At 45.6% G+C, this 20,238-nt stretch overlaps 1 protein-coding gene across 6 annotated transcripts in view; it reads right to left on the reverse strand.

Moving 5' to 3' along the window:
* RYR3 (ryanodine receptor 3) overlaps positions 1 to 20,238 on the reverse strand; it is a 553,937-nt gene that overhangs the window by 62,539 nt on the left and 471,160 nt on the right. For all 6 annotated transcript variants that reach the window (XM_067742171.1, XM_067742163.1, XM_067742181.1 and 3 more), the window contains exons 65-67: positions 11,956 to 12,086; positions 5,337 to 5,657; positions 2,865 to 3,105 (exon numbers count right to left, since the gene is read on the reverse strand). In XM_067742171.1, coding sequence (XP_067598272.1) covers positions 2,865 to 3,105; positions 5,337 to 5,657; positions 11,956 to 12,086 — 693 coding nt within the window. The remainder of the gene's footprint in view (positions 1 to 2,864; positions 3,106 to 5,336; positions 5,658 to 11,955; positions 12,087 to 20,238) is intronic.

Below are 20,238 nucleotides of genomic sequence, written 5' to 3' on the forward strand. Positions count from 1 at the left end.
CTTGATTGTCAATAGTGACAAATGCAGTTAAAGAGCTATTCCAGGGGCAACCTTACTCTACTTTCATTTCTGTTTTCACCTCAAACTCTGACAAATTCCTTCGCTAACCTGCTAACATAATTATGTTATCAGAAGTGACTAAAATGATGACCCTGAAAGCAGGATTTCTTTTGAGACAGTGAGTAAAATTCCCCACAGATAGGTAAGGAATTTCATACACACACACACACACACACACACACACACACACACACTTATATATAGTGTGTGTAAGATGTTTATTTTGTAAAGCTAAATATAAGTAATCTTAAGTAAATATTTTAAACAGTAAGTACAATTTACCTTATGAAATGCTAAATGCTAAAATGGGCATATCCAGACGTATTCCTTGCCCATGACAGAATGGCATATCACTCAAAAGGTCAGCAACGTTCCCCCCAATATCCCTAGGTCTTTTCAGTAACTACAATGGAGTATTTGAAAATTAAACCTTCCCAAACTTACAGTTTAGGCCTCTAAACTTTAAGAGGGTGTGGTATAATAAAGACATCTATTTGGTCTTTGCCTTCCACTGGAACCTACAGTCCTTTGTTCCTTTGCCTGTTCATGAACATTAGGCTCCTATGCCTTCCTTTCCCCCTCATCCAGCTTAAATCCCATGGCCAATCTTTAGAATTACCCTATAATATACACCCTCAACTCCCTAACCCATTTTTCTTTGTCACACTCATTTTGCAAAGCCCCAACCCTGGTTAAATCCAACTCTCTTCCCAGTCTGGGCCTGTACCTGGCAGCCAAACTGGCTGGAGAAAAACACGACTTGCCAATGGGTCCCACTTTCAATTCACGAGCGCAGATCTCCAGTGGGGCCCTGCATGTGCCCGGCAATCCCACCCACTTCCCTGGTCCACCTGCTCTCCCACTCTCCCTGGGCGCTGCCTCCTTCCTCCTCAAACCTCCAAGCACCTTCTCTATCTTAAACACTCTCCTCTTGGGCCTACTTCTTCCCCCAGCTAGCAGCCCGTTTCTCTGTTCCCCTTTAGAGTAAAACTCCTTGAATAAGTTGTCTGTACTGCTATCTCCAAGTCCTTTTCTCCCATTCTCTTCCAACCTACTCCAAAGAGGTCCTCATCTCCATCGCTCCATTGAAGCTGCTCTTGTCAAGGTCACCAACAACCTTCATTCATCATTCTTCCCTCCTGGAAATCCCTTGTGAAGTTGGCATCCAGGACACAACATTCTGTTGGTTTCCTCCTGTCTCACTGGTGGCTCCCTCTCAGTTTCACTCACGGGTTCCTTCCCCTCTGCCTGACCTGAGCACATGGGCTCAGTCCTTAGAACTCTTCTCTCTCCCTCTCAAGCCTTTACTTATCTCATCCAGTCTCATGTCGCTCAAAGACCACATATCAATGTATGGATGACTCTCAAACTCTCATGTCTACACCAGACCTCCCTCCTGAACTCTGGACTCATATATTCAACCGCCCACTCAACACTTTCATTTTTGTATTGAAGAGGAAGCTCAAATTTAACACGACTGAAAGTGATATCCTGATCTTGCCCTAAAAAAACTTCTGTATCCACAATCCTCCCCAACTCAACTGCTGGGAACTCCATCCTTCCATTTGCCCAGAATCATCTTTGACTCCCCTCTTTTCTCTTATTCCCAATCTGCAGTCCCAAGGGCTCTACCTTTAAAACAGGCCCAGAATCTGACATCTTCTGTCAACCTTCATTGCTACCAGCCTGGTCCCAGCCATCACCAACTCTTTGTTTTTTTCTTTTTAATTATGGTAAAATATACGTAACATAAAATTACTCATTAGCAACATTTAGTACAACCATCACTCCTAGTTTCAGAACATTTTCAGGACTCTGAAAGGAAACCCCAGCCCTATCCTCTGCCCCAGCCCTGGCACCACTAGTCTGCTCTGCACCCTCAGCTCTCGACTGGCTCACCGTGAGCCTCTCGGCCGGTCTGCTCACTTCCTTATTTGCCCTGATCCCTCACCACAGCGGTCAAAGACTGAGTCAGATCACATCACAGCTTATCTTCAAACCTGCACCAAATGCTCATCTCGCTCGGCCCCGTGGAGAGAAGATGGCTTCTCGGACGTCTCCTCCTGCTTTCCTGGCCCCTCACTCTTCTCCAGTTGTACTGGCCTCCTCGTGATGCCCTGAACATCCCAACGCACACCCCTTCCTCGGGGCTTGCACCAGATGTTTCTTTTTCCTGGGAACATAACCCTTCCCCAGACCTGCACGGTTCCCGACCTCACCTCCTTCGGGTCAGTGTTCAAATGTCGCTTTCTCAGTTAACATTCTTTTAAAACTGCCACCCTGGCACTCTTAATTCCCTTTACTTTGCTTGTATAATTTACTCAGATAAGTAAATTATAAGTAAAGTGTATAAGTAGATCTATAAGTGTATAAGTAAGTATATTGTAAACATGCAAGTATTTGTTTCGCTTATTGTCTGCCTGCCCCACTCTCCTGCCGGAATGAAAGCTCCCTGGGCCAACAGCTCTTTCTGTTTTGTTCTCTCTTGTCCCCTAATGCCTACAACAGTGCCTGACACCCAGTCGGTAATGTCTGTTGAATGAATGTGTGACAGAGCAGCAGAGGGGCAGAAGTGGGTTGCTGCTGCCCTTATTCGACTAACTCCCTCTTCCCTGTGGTGGCCTGTGAAGGTGGAAGGGGTGGCCATGCCACTGCTCATGTAGAATCACTGCCCAGAGGTCCCACACTGGGGATTCTGTGGGGGAGGGGCACTGGCGGCGGCAGCTGTGACCTCCCTCTCTCGCCTGCAACAAAACCCAATACCGTCTCTCCATCCTGGGGACTTGCCTAGGCCGCCTCCGTACCTGTTGTTGTCCACGTAGCGGATCAGCATGGGGTAGAAGGCATAGAGGTCTCTGCAGAGGACGGCAAACTCATCCAGAATGAGGAGCTCTGCCTCCTGGGCGTCCCCTTTGCTGTCGGCTTTCAGCTGCTCCTCTTCCTGCACGGTCTTCACAGCCTTCTTCTTCAGCTTCTCCAGAGTTGGGATGAAGTGGCTTCTTAGCAGGTCCGCCCTGGCTTTGCCGATGATTGGCTGGGCATACACTGTGTTTGCAAACAAAGGGCCTCCCCCTCATTTTGCATGTTATGACAATCGATGAAAGGAAAGAAGGGATACTCAAAGGTGAGGCTGCGAAAAGCCGGCAACTCAGGATAGCACTTGCCCTTCCATCTCGTGAAGGCTCAGTTGCTGGGGGTGGGGGTGGAGCTACAGGAGAAGGTCTCTATTCCTGTTCTGCTTCTCTAGGCCACGGGGAAACCTTGCCACCCTTTAACTTTTCACGTATGGTGTTTGCTATACCTCTGAGCTCTTCATAACAGGCTATCTTGTTTCATTTTAGAGTACATTCACGTTGGTTTTGGCTCACTAGCGAGATTATAAACCTTTTATTCATAATAACCAACACTGTGCTGAGTCAAGAGTAGGCACTCAATACTACATTTTCTGGTTTATAGAAAAATCTCTTGTTAAAAATATATGGACCCAACCACAGTTCTCAGCCCCCAGGACTTGAGAACTGCCAACCTACTGCCTGGGGACTCCTCTGGGCCCTGAGAAAAGCAGAGAAACTACTATCATCTATAATAAACTGAGAGGCAGACTGGGGTCGCCACTAGAAGTCGATGAGCAGAAACAAGCAATCAGTGGGACCTGGGACTATGGTTCCAGCCTTCTTGAAGAGAAAGATAAAACTTACATGTCTCATCGAGTTTCTTAAATGGAATATCCTATGGGTCTAATCCATAATAAAGATGAGAATCAGAGTAATTATTTAAAGATAAGTGAAATAAAATTCTCAAGAGTCATGAACCATTCACAAAGTGCACTGATGCGTGTTTTGTGTATTTCAAAGGTTCTTTCACGTAGGGCGTTTCGACTAGAAACAGCCTATAATCCAGCACTTTTTCTTTTTAATCTCACTTGACCTTATTTTTTGCTTTCATAAATACGGCTGTTTTAGAAAGAGAAGGCGAAAACAGTTCTCTGCTGAGAAGCATTAACCAACAGGTGGAAACTTCACGTTTCACACTCCAGCCTTCACCGGGCTGCGTTTCTGCTCTGGATCTGGAATCGGAACGGCTGTTCCAGATATGGCTGATGTGAGGTTGCTATTTAAAATGGACTCTGTTCAGGCACCAGGAATGAAGCGGCCTAACTGAATGAGATATGGGTTCACCTGTGAAATAACAGGTCCCGTTCAGTTCCCATCAGGGTGCTGTGACATCTCTCCACTGCACCTCTGGGGAAGCTGAGGGAGTCCATCCTTCCATTACCTTCCTTCCCTTACTCCAGATTTAGAAATTAGAGCTGCTCAACAAATTGCCTTAGGGTTAACAATATTCCTGGGCTACTAGGTAAGAAAGGAAGGCCAACTTTATCTACTCATATGTTCCCAGAGGTCTATACTGTCTAGGAGCCATCAGTACCCGAAGTATTTATAATTTGAAGTTCATTTCAGAGACAGGAAGGCGGTAGAAGTTTTCTTCCTTGGAATATCTACTCATTTGTCCGGGAAGCTAATAGCTACCACTGATCCCACCGCTGTGTTTTATGGTTAGGAGATTGTAGGGGTGAAACAGCTATGGTCCATCAAAACCGCAGGTCCATCAAAGGCAATGACTTTGCTTTAGCTTCTGTTTTCTCAACTCTACTCTGACAGAGGACACTAAAATACTCATGGTTTCCTGACTGTGGAAAGTGTGGTTACTAATTTTCCAAGGTTCTCCTCTTTTGGAGTTGTTTCAGGAGCAGAAAATCAGCCAACAACATTCATTAAGAGCCTACTGCATGCAAGGAGGAATATAAAACAAGACGGAACTCCTAGTGAGGCTACTGTGAACCTAAGTTAGAGAGCGTCTTAGGAAGCATAAAGTGAAATACAAATGCTAGAAACTTACAGTACAGCCCAGATGGGAGTGAGTTTTGTACGTGTGGAAAACACGCAGGATCACTTACCCAGAAAATATGGACAATTATTACTGTAGGAGCAAATGGAATTCTCAAGTACCAAAAGCAAATAAGCAATGATCATGGGAGTTGGGTAGAGTTTATCAAGAAGGGCTTCCTGGAGATTCGAGGGACCTGGATTAGTTGGGGAGTTAGGCAGGAGCATTTGCTCCAGGAAGCTCTACAGGGGAATAAGTCAATTCTTTTCACTGTTAAATAACTAAGTGCGGGGAGGGGGAATAGCTTAAAGATAGACTAAGAGAAGGAAAGAGAGTCCAGGCGTCTTGGTGCTGGGGCCGGGGCCGGGGAGGAAAGGCATGTGTGGTACCTGCAATGCGCTTCATCCAGGAGGCCTCATCGATGCCCAGGTTGTTGTTGATGATTTTCAGAATGTTGCCCAGGATGACACTGAGGTGTTCAGAGGTGACCTTGGTGCACCAGGGCCCTGTGCTGGGGGGCAGGTGCTCAGGCCCCCGCTCCCACCAGTAGGACAGGTAGTTGCAGAGCATGGGCAAGATCACCTCGATGACGTGGGGCATCTCCGTGTACCGGGCCCCTGACTCGGCCAGGTCGTTGATTTCCTTCATCAGGCCTTCCAGCTGGGGGATGTCAGGGCACATCTCCTCCACCGTGTCTGGCATCCCCAGAACTGACCGAGAGGGCACAGGAAGAATAAAGGGACAGTAATTCAAAAGCACAAATAGTGCGACCTTCTCTCTCTCTGTCCACCCCTCCTTTGGTCTTTAGACATAATTTTCCACCCCAGAGCCTCAAACAAGTCAGCTCCGGATACAGGGGAGCTTTTGCTCTCCTGCTGCCTTTGTAAAGACTGAAGCTTCCAGAGGCTGGGTTATCTTCTAGATGTCATATTCAGGTTAGAACACTTAAACTGAATCTTAGAGGAGCATAACAGAGACATGGCCGAGGGACATTTCATAAGACTTCTCTGTGATACAGTCAGTCTCTTGCTTCTCCATCTTGGCCTCAGTGCATGCAGGAAAGGCAGGGCTAGGAGAAAAGCAACCCATCGGTGTTGAGTTGCCAATTTGTGGTTGGGTCACCTGGATCATGTCTGTACTGTTTCAAAAAGGAAAAAGAAACATCTTGCATCAGAGATTCTTTCAGCTGGACCAGAGACAACACCTTCCATCCAGTTGAAATCTCGGGGAAGAAAGCTTTGCACATACATTGATTTCTGCATTTACAAAAGAAGTTATTGATGACCTGAAGGAACCTTTGCCAAGACCTCTTGTCATTCGCTTAAACCTTTTTGTTTCTGAAGGTTTATGTGCAAGGAATAGTGAGTCAGCCCTATCTCTTCCTCACACTGAGTGACTGAGGCCGCTTCACTGAACGAGGACACACAGGATGAGATGATGACAGCGTTCAACATTAAACGTTGTCAGATACAAGAATAGCAAAAAGAAGCAGCCAAGGGGATATGTGTCTTGTTCTTCTTAAGGCAAAAGACACTCTTTCCCTCCAAGACAGGAGGAGAGACCAGAAACATCCTGAGGTTCCTGACGGGTGAGACGAAAACAAGGGCTCTGAGTGGCAGGGCAGGGCATGGTTGAAAAGAAGCACGAGCCGAAAGCTCTGCAGAGCGTCCATTTATGTCATAGCCCCCAGGGTCCACCTGGGCCTGGGAGGCAGCTCATTGCAGACTCCACCCACAGGCCAAACTTCTCACAGTGGGGCCGAAGCATCAGACACCAGGGGGGCTACGGAGTCAGAGGAGCAAGAGGAAAATGTGGTGCATTTTAGATCCACTAGTGGAGCCTATTAGATCCACTAGAAGATTTGAGGAAATTCTTTTTGATATTAGGAGTAAAGTGTAAAGTTCTCATGAATTTCAAAGGACAAAGCAGAAACTTCAAATAAAATGTGACGTTTAGTGAACTGGGTTGTGCCTGCAGGCCCTTTGCCACGGGGTTACTGCTGGTGTGAAGTCTCTCTCTTTCCTAGATTTTAAGTCCATAGGAATGGAAGTGTTAATGAATAAGAGGCCACAGCAAATTCCTTGGCTTTTAGGAATATTGGCCAATTGAAGGGACTGTCTTGATTTCTGTCATAATTATCCTGCCTGGAGCAGAGATCCAGAATAATCCTGGCTGCCTTGGAGACAGTGAATCGGTAGCTGTTACAAGTGGTTCTAGGAGATGGTGTGCAGCTGCACAGTGATGGACGATTCGGAAGAGCCTCCCTGCTATGGAGCAGGCCCTGTGAGGTGCTAACACCCTTTCCCTAACTGTGATTTTCTGTTGCTATCGGTATGGCCTTTTGGCAGGGAGAAGGCTACAGATCTCTCTTCCTTGGAAGTGAGGAGTGAACCAGTGTCCTTTAAATCCAGACAATTCAAAAGGACTAGTAGCATGAAAGCCAAAGAGCATCGAACGCCTATGATTTGCAGCGTAAGGGAGTTATACAGGTTAGACACCATCCACTGCCAATGCTGGCCATTTGCAGAGAACAAGTCCAGCCCGTACCTTGCTGCAGAGCAGCAAGAATCGGGGGTGACATCAACATGGGGGTCTGGGGAGACTCTCACGAACAAAATCGTTGGACACATACAGTGTCAGAATCAATAGGTACGAACAGTACCGTCAAACATTCTACCGTCAAGCTCCGCACACAGAACAATGCCAACTGCCACAGATGCAGCTGAAGTTTACAACTGTTTGTTGTAAAATTATACGTGAGAAGGCTCGGGGCGTGTGTGTGTTTAAATGTCACACAGAGAATACATCATCATGGACGCTTTTTTTTCCTACCTAAGAGAAACACAGAGTTGCTTGCGGTTGCTTCACTGGAGTCATTACAATGACCTTTAAAAGTTATTTATATGTAATTGGTCCTCGAGGGGAAGAAACATTTGTGATTTACGTGTTGTTTTGTTCTTCAAATGCCATATAATAAACCTGCAGAACGAATGCTGCTGAGTTATCTACCTGAAAAACAGCTCAGCTGGGTCCTATTAGAATCAGACACAAGAATGTAAGAGGGGACCATTAGAACACGCTGGCCTTTCATCTGCTAGATCAATGGTTCTCAAGTGAAATCCTCCCACCAGCAGTGGCAGCATCACCCGGAAACTTGTTAGGACCTTCAGAATCCAGACTTACTGAATTAGAAACTCTAGGGGTAGGACCTGGCATTCTTTAGCAAGCCTTTCGAATGATTCTAATACATGCTAGTGTCTGAGAACCACTGGGAACCACTGAGTTAGATTCCAAAGTAGTATTTTCTTCACCAAGCAGCTCCTCCCTCAAGAAGACAGCATCAGAGAGCACCGTCTCTGTAGTATAGGCAGACAGCTTACATGGAAACTGGACCTCCTTTCTCTCTGGTTGATCTTTCTAATAAGGATTTGGGAAGTAAACTGGCTGGTGAGTAGGATGTTTTGGTCAATCTACTATTCTGATTAATAGACCACTGCCACACATAACCAAAGATTTTATCTAGCGCATAACAGTATTAGACCTTTTCCAGTTTTTGGATGAGTCAGAAAATGCTCCAGGACATTACAAGATAGAAGAGTTCCTAATATGAGTAACTCTGCTGGCAAAACACCAACTGTTAATTAAGAGAGATGCCCAACTGACTGAAGCCTTGATAAATCAGTTCATATTGTATTTCTCAACCAAAGACTCACATCATTTGTCACGTCACATCATCTGTCACATTCCTTTCCCTGCTTGGTCCCTCAGGCCACCTACTTTGTATAATGAATGAAGTCTACCTTCTCAGAGTCCATCAAGCCATCAGTCATTCTCTGGCTGCAGGCAAACCTGGTTATCCCAGAATAAATATTCGCGTACACTCTACTTTTCAACAGCCATACACATGGTCAGCATTCAGTCTTTGTTGATTCATTTTTTTTTTTTTAAGGTTTGATTTTATTTATTTTTGGCTGCCTTGGGTCTTTGTTGCTCTGCACGGGCTTTCTCTAGTTGCGGTGAGCGGGGTCTACTCTTCCTTGCGGTATGCGGGCTTCTCACTGCTGTGGAGCATGGGCTCTAGATGGGCGGGCTTCAGTATTGTGGCGTGTGGGCTCAGTAGCTGTGGCTCGCAGGCTCTAGAGCGCAGGCTCAGTAGTTGTGGCGCACAGGCTTACCTCTGGGAGCTCAAGAGCAGAGTAGGTCTCTCTCTTTCCCAAGGTGCAAGCTCTATACGTTGGTGATACACAGACAGAGACACACTTTTTCTTGAATCACAGTTGGAGCAGAATAAACGTATACGTATCCAGCACTGTCATGACTGGACCCATGTCCCTCTGGAGTTGGGGAGCAACATTTTTGCTGGCTTTTGCCTACAGATGTCACAGCCCTTCCTCAACATTGCCAAAGCCTGCTCAGTTGTTCAGCTCCTCCTTTAGCTGCAAGATGTGACTCATTCGGAATCATGAGATGGCAGAGAAAAACAAGGTTGGAACTATATTTTTCCTAGTCCATGAAAGAGGAGGAAGGGTGAGATGAGGCTAAGGAGGTTGGGGAATTAACTGAGAGACTTCACGTGAGACTTTGGAACGTGGAGGCATCTTGGCGATGCTTCTCTCTCGACGAGCTCTGAGAACACTAGTCTCCGCTGTATATCTAGCTCAGGAAGAGAACTTTAAACAACAGTCTTGTCTAAATTGTCCTGGTCTTTCTTTCTGGGGCTCATGTGCTTCTTTTATCTGAAGTAATAAAAGCAAGTGAGAATAAAGCCACCAACGCTTATTAGTACTCTGGATCCTTAGACGGAAAGAAGAGTGGTGACAGAGAAAAGTGTGACAGGAACCTTTCCTCTCCTAGCACCCTTAGGACCCATGAGAGCTTGAAAAGGGGGCTTGAACCAAATGGAACGGATGCACAGTCTAGTCATCTGCTGGTACTGTGCATCAATATTTTAAGAAAATATTGGTTCTGAATAGGATAGGTTATGGTTAGAAATGGTTTACTATGATTTTTGGGGGTCTGTCTTTCTTAATATTGATCAGACCCACGGTGTGGTAATTTTTGCTTCATGTCGCATCAAATCATTGTAGTTCTTTCCCGTTGGAGTCCAAGCTTCATTCAAGGTCCCTGCTGGAAGCTCCTCTGTTCTAATCCGTTGCCATTCAGCAGGATCACAGTTCATCCACACATGGGGACTCTCTCTTCTACCCTCCAGAAGCAGGTTTACCACCTGCCTTGGATTCCAGTTCTAGGTTATCCTAGAAGAGGGGGTGGGAGAACTTTTCCTATAAAGGGCTCAGACAGTAAATATGTTAGCCATTGCAGGCCCGACAGTCTTTGCTGCCACTGCTCAACTGTGTCACTGCAGTTGAAGGGGAACAGAATGGGCCACGCCCAAATACGCCCCTTTGGCAGAGGGGTTACTTTGAGCTGATTAGTTTTAAGAAACTGCACACCCAGGAGAGTGTCTGAAAACAGAGTTACTCTTTTGTAAGGAAAATCTGCATTTATAAGGAAAGTTCACCTTAGATACAAGTGCCCGTACCAGAAGAGAGCTCTTGCCCGAGATCACTTTTTCATCTGAAAGACTCATGTGCGTGGCAGGGCAAACTGTTCACCAAATCCTTCCTCTTCTCACTTTCCCATGAATGGCTACCCCCTTTGAAGCCCCAGACGCCTAACCCTTTCCTTAGATCAGGATGGTGTATAAGCCTCAATTGTTGGGCTGGTTTTGAGCCTCATATCTTTGTGGGGCTCCCTTATGTACACATAGGTACATAAGTAAAAGTCTGTCTTTCTCCTGTCATTCTGTCTTTTTTTAGTGGGGGGGTTCTCGGCCAAGAACGATGAAGGGTAGAGGGAAAATTATTTTTCCTCCCCTACACAGTGCTAAAGCAGCTGCAGACCACATGTAAATGAGTGGGTGTGGCCATGTTCTAATAGAACACCATCTACAAAAATCAGCAGCGGGCCAGATGAGGCCCGTGGCCAGAGTTTGCCAACCACTCTTCTAGAACTCAGTGCACCAACACTCCTGTCAAATTCTCTTTCTTGTAGAATTTCAGTTCCTTCTTGTGTTTTTCTCTGCTTTATTTTCCCCGAAGATGGAGAACACGTGGTTATCATCCTTGGAAACACGGCCTGTCTGTGGACTTGAAGAGTGTAACGAGGGTTTCCCTGGTGGCGCAGTGGTTGAGAGTCTGCCTGCCGATGCAGGGGACACGGGTTTGTGCCCCGGTCCGGGAAGATCCCACATGCCGCGGAGCGGCTGGGCCCGTGAGCCATGGCCGCTGAGCCTGCGCGTCCGGAGCCTGTGCTCCGCAACGGGAGAGGCCACAGCAGTGAGAGGCCCGCATACCGCAAAAACAAAACAAAACAAAAAAAACCTGCCAAATTGTTAGGGGCTTCCCTGGTGGCGCAGTGGTTGAGAGTCCGCCTGCTGATGCAGGGGACACGGATTCGTGCCTCGGTCCGGGAAGATTCCACATGCCGCGGAGCGGCTGGGCCCGTGAGCCATGGCCGCTGAGCCTGCGCGTCCGAAGCCTGTGCTCCGCAACGGGAGGGGCCGCGACAGTGAGAGTCCCGCGTACCAGAAAAAAAAAAAAAAAAAGAGTGTAACGAGGTTATTAGTGCAGCTGTGCCCCTCCCACTGACACTCTGGAGAGGAACTGTAAAGGGCAGCCATATCCCCAGGTGCAGAAAGAGAACGGAGACCAGGGCAGACAGGAGAACCTGAATTTTTAGGATGCAAGGGATTTAGAAATCAATTACACTGTCTCCTCATTTTACAGAAGATGAAACCAAAGTCTAGCGCTAACAAAGTACCTGCCTGTGCCCACTTTTCCAGCAAGATGGAGACGTGCCACACGGTGCCAGTTCTGACCTCCCGGCCCCTCCCAGACCACGTGAACCAGCCACAGTGCTGCAGGCTGCCGTCCCTGCCTGCGTGGCCTTCCCTCCCGCTGCTTTCTTCAAGCACATCAGTGATGACCTCTGTGGGATGATACTTACTAGACCTCTCCCTGGGGGTTTTGGCGTTGAAGACTGACAGTGGGTTGTAGCAGTCAAGGGTGGGCTCCAGGAATGCCACTGGTATGGCACCTGCCAGTGAGGCCAGGCATTCTCCGAGGGCAGGACGTTGCCTGGAAACAAAGAAGTCCATTTAGAAGTGGTGACAGCCCCATGCTGGCCCCATGCATTGGTGGGCCACTTCCCCATAGATGGCTCCCCTGGACAGCCTGGGGCCCAGGCTCAGCAAGGTTGCATGCTCTTCCCCCTCCCTCACCTTTCTCTGGACACTAACCAACGGTTTACAATGGTCTCACTCCCTGGTACCTAGTTCTTAAGCAACTAAGGTGATATAATACACTGTGTAGCTTTGCTCTTCTCTCCCAGCATCTCTGAGGGCAAGTTTTGCTGGCATCCAAATTGAATCGGATCTTCCTGGTTCCCAGAATGTTTTGAAATCTTCTGTGTAATTTCTCTGTGTCTGTTCCCTGTGACTGGAGCTTGTGTCCACCAGTGGGAACAGTAGATAATGGGCCAAAAGCACCAATAAGGCACAAAACTAAAAGACTGCTTTGCGAGAGAAACGACAGGTCCTAAAACGCATTGCTTGATTTGACGAAAGAGCTCTAACACCTATTACTTCTCTTTTTTTCCACAAACATTTGTGTGTCCACCATGTATTAAGCTCTGGGTTTTAAGTCCTTCTGTGAAACAAGCAATCAGTCAAAAACAAAATGCTGGACTTCCCTGGTGGCGCAGTGGTTGAGAGTCCGCCTGCCGATGCAGGGGACGCGGGTTCGTGCCCCGGTCCGGGAAGATCCCACATGCCGCGGAGCGGCTGGGCCCGTGAGCCATGGCTGCTAAGCCTGCGCATCCGGAGCCTGTGCTCCGCAACGGGAGAGGCCACAACAGTGAGAGGCCCGTGTACCACAAAAAAAACAAAAAACAAACAAAAAAAACCCCAAAATGCTTGGGATTCCTAGTTCAGATTTGTATCGGATTGGCCAAAAACCCGAACGAACTCTTTGGCCAACCCAATCGTTCTCCGGCTAAGAGGCGTTGTGCTCCTTGCAGGATAACCAAGGCTGCAAGAATAACTGAGGGGAACCAGCCCACCAGCTGGTCAAAGCAGAGCTAGTACTGAAATAGTGCTTCCCCCTCGCGGACCTGGGCTTAGCCTTGGAGTTGTACTTTCTAACCCCGCAGGTCCTTTCTGCTAGTGAGATGACACAGTGACAGTGCTGGCTAGAAGGGCCCCATATGGGGACTGACATCTGTTGCTTTCTGATGAATGGGAGACCAGAGCCATCCGGTTTCCACCCATCAATATCTTTTCTCTGCCACTCACTGGCATTCAATCACAGACAGACTACATGCCCGCCTTGTGAGTTACACAAGTGATGTCAGTTTCCAAACAAGGGGAAAAATTTCTTCCAATAAACCAATAACGTGAGTCCTTTGTTAGACTGTGATACAAAGATAGCCAGTGGAAAATGCAGACAGTAGGTCGATAATGAAGAGTTGGAAGGGCTTACAGGGTTCAGGCTTACAGGGTTGCTGCCTTCCTCTGTGACTGATCAACTCAAACTGAGCGTGGATACTGTGTATGTGAAGCCCGGTAGCAGAAGCTTTGGGAGTGGAGGGTGTCAGGCTGCATCTTGGGGGATGTTACAGAATCATCATGGAGAAAACCGCCAGCTAGAGAGGGCACACTTGGAGCCAAGAGCTAACAACCTACTACTGCAATTCTGTGGAAACAGGAAGGCATTCAGTTCTCAGGGTTCCCTTCAGCTCCCACCAAAACCCAAACCCAAGACCGCGTTAACTGCCCTTCACTATGACAACAGTCAACAATTCCAGCAGCACCAAGAGAAAGAATGTCAAAGCTGCAGGGTCTCTGGATGGGATAACAAGCATTTACTATGGGGCAAGGCAGGGGGCTGGCTAGGGGAGTCACTGTTTACTGAGGGGTGAACGAGGTAGTCCTAACCTTGGCCTTTGGCTTCCAGGTGGTGAAATGAATGCAGGAAGGAAACATAGAACCCTGATGCAGTATGACAAAATAACACGTCTTTATGGTCTAATTATAAGGATTAAAATCAACCTGCAACTTCATTATAGCACACAGGAAGATACACATTTGAGCTGGATTAAAAATGTGATCTTAACTCGTCCTGAAAAACTGACTTGACAGGACTATCTGGGGTAGAATCAGAATCTGCAGGGGGCTAGCCTGGGGGTCCACAGAACTGTTCTGCTTGAGATGCCAGAGGAATCTACTGGACCAGAGAGAGGAAGGAGGGAGAGGGTGGGTGAGTGAATCGGTAGAAAGCTGTGTATCCCTTGGAATTCCCACACAATCTTAGCCAAGTTAGCAAACTTATGAAAAATGAGATCTTTTCATTACTTTCAAAGACAATTAATATATATGGTTTTATTCCTTATCTTGTATCTTCTTCTTGGGCTCAGCTTTTAGGGGACCAGCTGACACCTTATTTGGCCATGAAGTATTTGAGCAGATAACTTTCAAATTAGCCTCTAGCAAGCAAGAATGCCCTCAACCGGACAAGCAGCTCTCAGCTAACAGCACAGCCTTGTCCTTCCGTGGAAGGTCTGACTGTTAACTCGCCCCATCCAGGTCTGCTCTGGAGACAGAGCAGCAGCCCCCCTGGGCCCTGTGTGTGCTGCCCGGCTCCATTTGGAGGCTGCATCAGTGGTGGAGGGAGAAAGCAGGGGAGGCAGTGGGGCTGTGGAGACCGCAGAGACCAGGCCTCCTCTCTGGGAAGCTTTGCAAAGCTGCTTCACCTCTGAGCAGGCCCCGGCCAGGCCTGTTCTCCCACCTCCCCTTCTCTCCACCTCTTCTTCCCCCATCCCCTCCCTTCTTTGCTACGCTCACGGTGGTGGTGGAGAGGCATGAGAAGAGGCCAACACCCTCAGGGACAGCTGAGCAGAGTGAGGGCCTGTACGCATCAAACATGAGGACACACAGGGGCTGTTTTTTCAGTCAACATTCTCTCCATTTTAACCAACCCCAGGGGCCAGCCAGTGAGGAGAGATACCCCATTTCCTCTCATTAGTCTTGCCTTTTGAGGAGGAAAAGGAAATAAAGAGTTAAATTACGAAAGGAAAGAAATACCATAGAGAGAGCTTTGAGTAAGGAAAAAAATCTGGGTGAAAATCAGGGATGACCAGGGGTAATATCAAATTTGAGAGCAAATTTTACTTGGCCCAGGGAGGGGAACCTTGGAAACAGCTGGTCCTGGGTTGTCTTGGTACTAAACCCATTATTCCTTCCTTTCTCTTTCTCTCACCAAAATGAAAAGTTGTGATCTCCTGAAAGTGGACTTATAGGAAGTTCATCTGATAAAAGGCAATCCTTGGAGCAAAAGACAGTTCTCTAGTGCTCTGCTGATTCCCTGACTCAAAGGAGAGGGACAAGTATAATATTAATTACTGACAAACTGCGTCTCTACAAGCCCACCACACTGGCATTTTCTAGTCTGGAGCACACAGTGACGCTAATCAGTTGTGAGGGAGAAACAACGGTTCTCCTGGCCTCGCTGTTAGAAGTTCTGTAAAAGTAAAGCCCAGAAGTCTTTCAATTAATGTTCCTGGCTGTGAAATACCAGAGTGAATGACCTTGGTCTCCAGGTCCAAGGGGGACTGAGCCTGGCAAAGGCCTGCTGTTAAAATGCTTCTCTGATCATTAGTGCCCCCCCCCCCCAGGGGGCAGTGTGGGTATAGACCAGGCAGAGCAAGGGCTACAGAAACAGTTCCATGGCGACTCAAGGATCTACTGGAAGAGTTTATCAGTGGATAGAGAAACTCACTCTCCTCCTACCCACCCACCCCCTGCCTTAGCTCTTATTGCCTAGAACAGTATTTTTCATATAATAGTACTTGGTCAATGCTGACAGACTGAAGACGGTTCAATTTACTTTTTTTTAGTTGAAGTATAGTTGATTTACAATGTAACAGGTGTGAAGCAAAGTGATTTGGTGTATGTGTGTGTATATATTCTTTTTCAGATTTGTTTCCACTATAGGTTACTACAAGATATTGAATATAGTTCCCTGTGCTCTACAGTAGGTCTTTGTTGTTTATCTATGTTATATATAGTGGTGTGTATCTGTTAATCCCAAATTCCTAATTTATCCCTCCCTTCCTGCTTTTCACTTTGGTTCAATTTGTATTTCAGTTCTTGTGACTTCCTAAGTTGACCTCTCAATTTTATTTCCATGGACTGGGACCTTGCTTCTCAACGGTCTATCATCTGGGACACAGGCAGAGACAAAGTCATCATGGTAATAATAATTATGCCTGCACATATCTGGTGCTTTGCAATTTTGGAAGTTCCTTCATGTAAATTCCAGAGGATGCTAAGGAGAGGAAGCAACACGTAGCACAGGGGCAGAAAGTGGAGGCAGAGCAAGGTTCTAGATACAAATACTAGTAATCTCAGTGGTTTAGGGAAAGCCATGTTTGATCAGAACAAAACTGGTCAAAGGGGGCAAAGCAGGAAGGAAGATATAAACATTTCTAAAGTGTGAAGGCAAAAATAAAGTTTTAATTTGAAATAAAATGGAGAGTCAATGCTCAATGCAGTTAATTACAAAACTTAGTTTTCTTGATGCACCCTCATCAAATGCTCTATCAATTAATCAAAGTATATCCAGATTAAAGAATTTAAGTATTCTCCATGTTTAAATACACGAAAGCCTTTACCCTACCCTGAAATTCTGTATCTGAAAACTTTGCTTGTCAGTGACCATCTCAGTATTGCCTCAATTAGAAAATATCCCGAAAGAGGTCTCCACTCTGTTTCAATGACGTTTTCCTTCTCACAGTCAACACTATCACTGAGGTGTCCGGATCTTTTCTATGCACAATGCACTCAAGCTATATTGAGTGGTTCCTTTGCAACCCTAGAGACATTCATTAGCCAAAGAAACTTCAGTAAAAGGTGGTAGAGAAATGGTGGGTTTCGTTATATTGGGTTGGCCAAAAAGTTCATTTGGGTTTTTCCGTAACATCTTACAGAAAAGCTGGAACAAACTTTTTGGCCAAGCCAATACTTTCCTCCCTAAAACCCACAAGAGCTGGGGAAAAATTTGGGAAGAAATTTAGATCTGTGCTGAAATTAGAAAATGTGTGATAACTTCATACTGCAAAGTATGGACCAAATCAAGTGAAGATGCTGAAACTGAAACATTCTTTCAAGACCTGGAGCAGAGTGTAGACATCATTGGAAGTAAATATGGGGGTTTTGAGGAGCCCAGGAAAGGAGTTTTGCTTGAAACAATGAGACTTAAGGGTGTGAGCAGGCCCTGGGAGACCTGTTGGACGTGTGTGGGACTCAGGTTCCGTCCTGCAGAGTGGCAGGCAGGACCAGAGTAGGAAGGAGTGTGCATGCCATCTGCCACAACTATGACCTGGACGCCTGGCCTGGAGAACCAGTGGAGGTGAGGTAGAGTGAAAGAGTGAGAAGTAACCTGTTTTGTAGCTGCTGCCTCAACTCCTCTAAAGCAGAGAAGAAACATACATTAAATCACTAAGCAAAAGGCCTATTCTATAGGATGCACCAGGAATTTCACCAACCTCTCATCTGCACCAGCTGTTTACTCTGGTTGAGGAAGGACACCAAAGGATAAGGGTGGATGACTCCTAGGGCTAAAGGCACTGCTGATACGGTGAGAAAGAGTTCTCAGTCAGCTTCTAGGTTTTGAAGCTGCCTGATGTTTCAGCCCTGTCCACTCTCCTCCACCGAACACACACACACGCACACGCATACGTGCGTCATACACACACACGTACTCCTTTCCCTTCTTGAGAACTAGAAATGTACCTAATGACCAAGAAATAGATGAGAAATAGAGTTCAGAGGAAGAATTATCCAGGAAAAACCCAGAAAACTTCTCTCTACCCTCACAGAATATAAGAAGAGATATTAACATGGAGATAGTTTCAGAAAAGAACAATTAGCTAAAAGTTACTGAGGAGAAAATGAGAGATGTGGGAGGTTAAGGAAAAAGCCAATAAATACACATAATTTCGCTCTTTGAACAACAGCTAAGACAAAAAACCCAACAACAATAGAATAAAATGAAAGACTCGTTAAATAAACGAGGACCTAATTCTGAAGATGGAGGGGGCATATTAAGTTCTGAGAAGAAGTGCAGGGGCTGATACAGAAAGGACAACCCTGGGAGACGGTAGTAGTGAAGTGAATGAGCTTCAAGACCAAAGAAAGAACCCAGTGAGCAGCAGCTTCTCCCCTCCCACGGCAAAGTCACGTGTGTGGGGAACAAATCACCGGATCCAAGGAACACACACTGTCAGAACACAAAGAAGCAAAGGCTATACACTTCCGAGGAAGGAGAATTATGACCCAAGGATTTTATACCACGGAAACTGTTCACATATAAAGTCAAAGGATGATAGTCCAAAATATGCAAAGACTCAAGAGTAGGGCTCTTACAGAAGCAACTACATATGATGAATCTGGCCAACCAAGAGATAAACCAGGGCTTCCCTGGTGGCGCAGTGGTTGAGGGTCCGCCTGCCCATGCAGAGGACGCGGGTTCATGCCCCGGTCTGGGAAGATCCCACATGCCGCGGAGCGGCTGGACCCGTGAGCCATGGCCGCTGAGCCTGCGCGTCCGGAACCTGTGCTCCGCAACGGGAGAGGCCACAGCAGCGAGAGGCCCGCGTACCGCAAAAAAAAAAAAAAAAGAGATAAATCAAAATAAGAGTTTTGGAATGGGAAAGTCACAGTTCAAAAGGATTGGCTACACACTGAATCATTTAAATACAAACCAAGGTAAACAACTCAAGGAACATTAGTTCTAGAATATTCCAAAATAAAATGTATGTGTTATAAGGAATTACATAGCAAAAAAGGAAAGGTAGAAAGGATAGGAAGTAGCTAGAAATGTAAATGTACTAAACTTGCTAATCTTTTTTAAAGTAGAGAATTAATGATGATTTTATCTAAATGATAAATTAAAAATATGAGTTGTATGATAAAGAAATTCAGTTTTTAGCTTCATCCAACAAGACAAAGTTGCAAAGCAATATTATGATCCAACATGTGTAAGAACTTACACATGTAGAAAACACCTGGAATGGTATACACCAAACTGTTACTAGGTGGGGTGATCTGGGGTGAAGAAAACAGCAGACTTTTAACTTTACATATGTCTGTACTGTTTGATTTCTTTTTTGAATAAGTATGTCTTACTTTCACAATACAAGAGAAAATAAACAAATAAAAGTCATTAATGGTGGCAGCATCACAACTCGAGGATTTTAAATCTTTACGTCCTTAGTTGTTTCATTAACTAATGGAGAGACAACAGGGGCATATTTGATCTAGGGGCTTCCTCAAGCCTGGCTTTCTACCTGTGTGGAGTATAAAACACAGGTACCAATATTCACAGTGCTGTGAGAATATGAATAAAATATAAAAAGTCATATGAAGAAGTCTTTTTCTGGTCTGACATTTCAGAGTTGACCTTTCTTTGAATTTTTTTCTTTTTTAAAAAGAGAATAATGCATAAGCTTTTCAAAAGATTGTATAAAGAAACACATACACATATAGATGTATGTATATACGCACATAGAAACTGACAGAATAAGAAAAGATATTGAGAAAATATTCACAAATGCTTAATGAAAGTAAAGATACCTTCCCTAAGTGAAATTCTGTATTAAACAGAAAAAATTTTATTAAGTTTCTTGTTGATTTGGTATAAAATATGGTTATGACTTTTGTCTGCCCAGTTCCTATTAAAGGATAGAACTATTTATCTATATTTCATGTAAAACAATAAGGAAAGCTACATAACTCTAAGGAATTACAATCATAATCAAAATAAATTAGTCATTAGTCCTCCAGTTGATTTCTTGAACTCTAGAAGCTACTTAAAAGCAGTAATTATGATGACATAGACATTTCTTCAGCATTGTTTGGTTATTAGCACATGATTTCAAGTCATCAGTTCTTGAGTTCTTGAAGGAGCCCAAGTCTTGTCTTTACTTTATTGAGAAATTGCAATTAGAATTTATGTAAGTTTCGATGTGAAATGGGGATTTACCATTGGTTTGTTTGTAAAGGTATCATAAACTGAGGAGGCCCATGGAGCATGGATACCAAGGGGATGTTTAGATTAAATAATTTTAAGCACAGATCAAAATCCTTCAGTATCGTTGACTGAAAAGGCAGAAAAGGGAAAAAACGTCTTCCAAGGATAAGACTAAGTCTAGGGTTTGGCTAACACTGTGTTT

This window comes from Pseudorca crassidens, chromosome 1 (assembly GCF_039906515.1).
Source record: "Pseudorca crassidens isolate mPseCra1 chromosome 1, mPseCra1.hap1, whole genome shotgun sequence".
NCBI lineage: Eukaryota > Metazoa > Chordata > Mammalia > Artiodactyla > Delphinidae > Pseudorca > Pseudorca crassidens.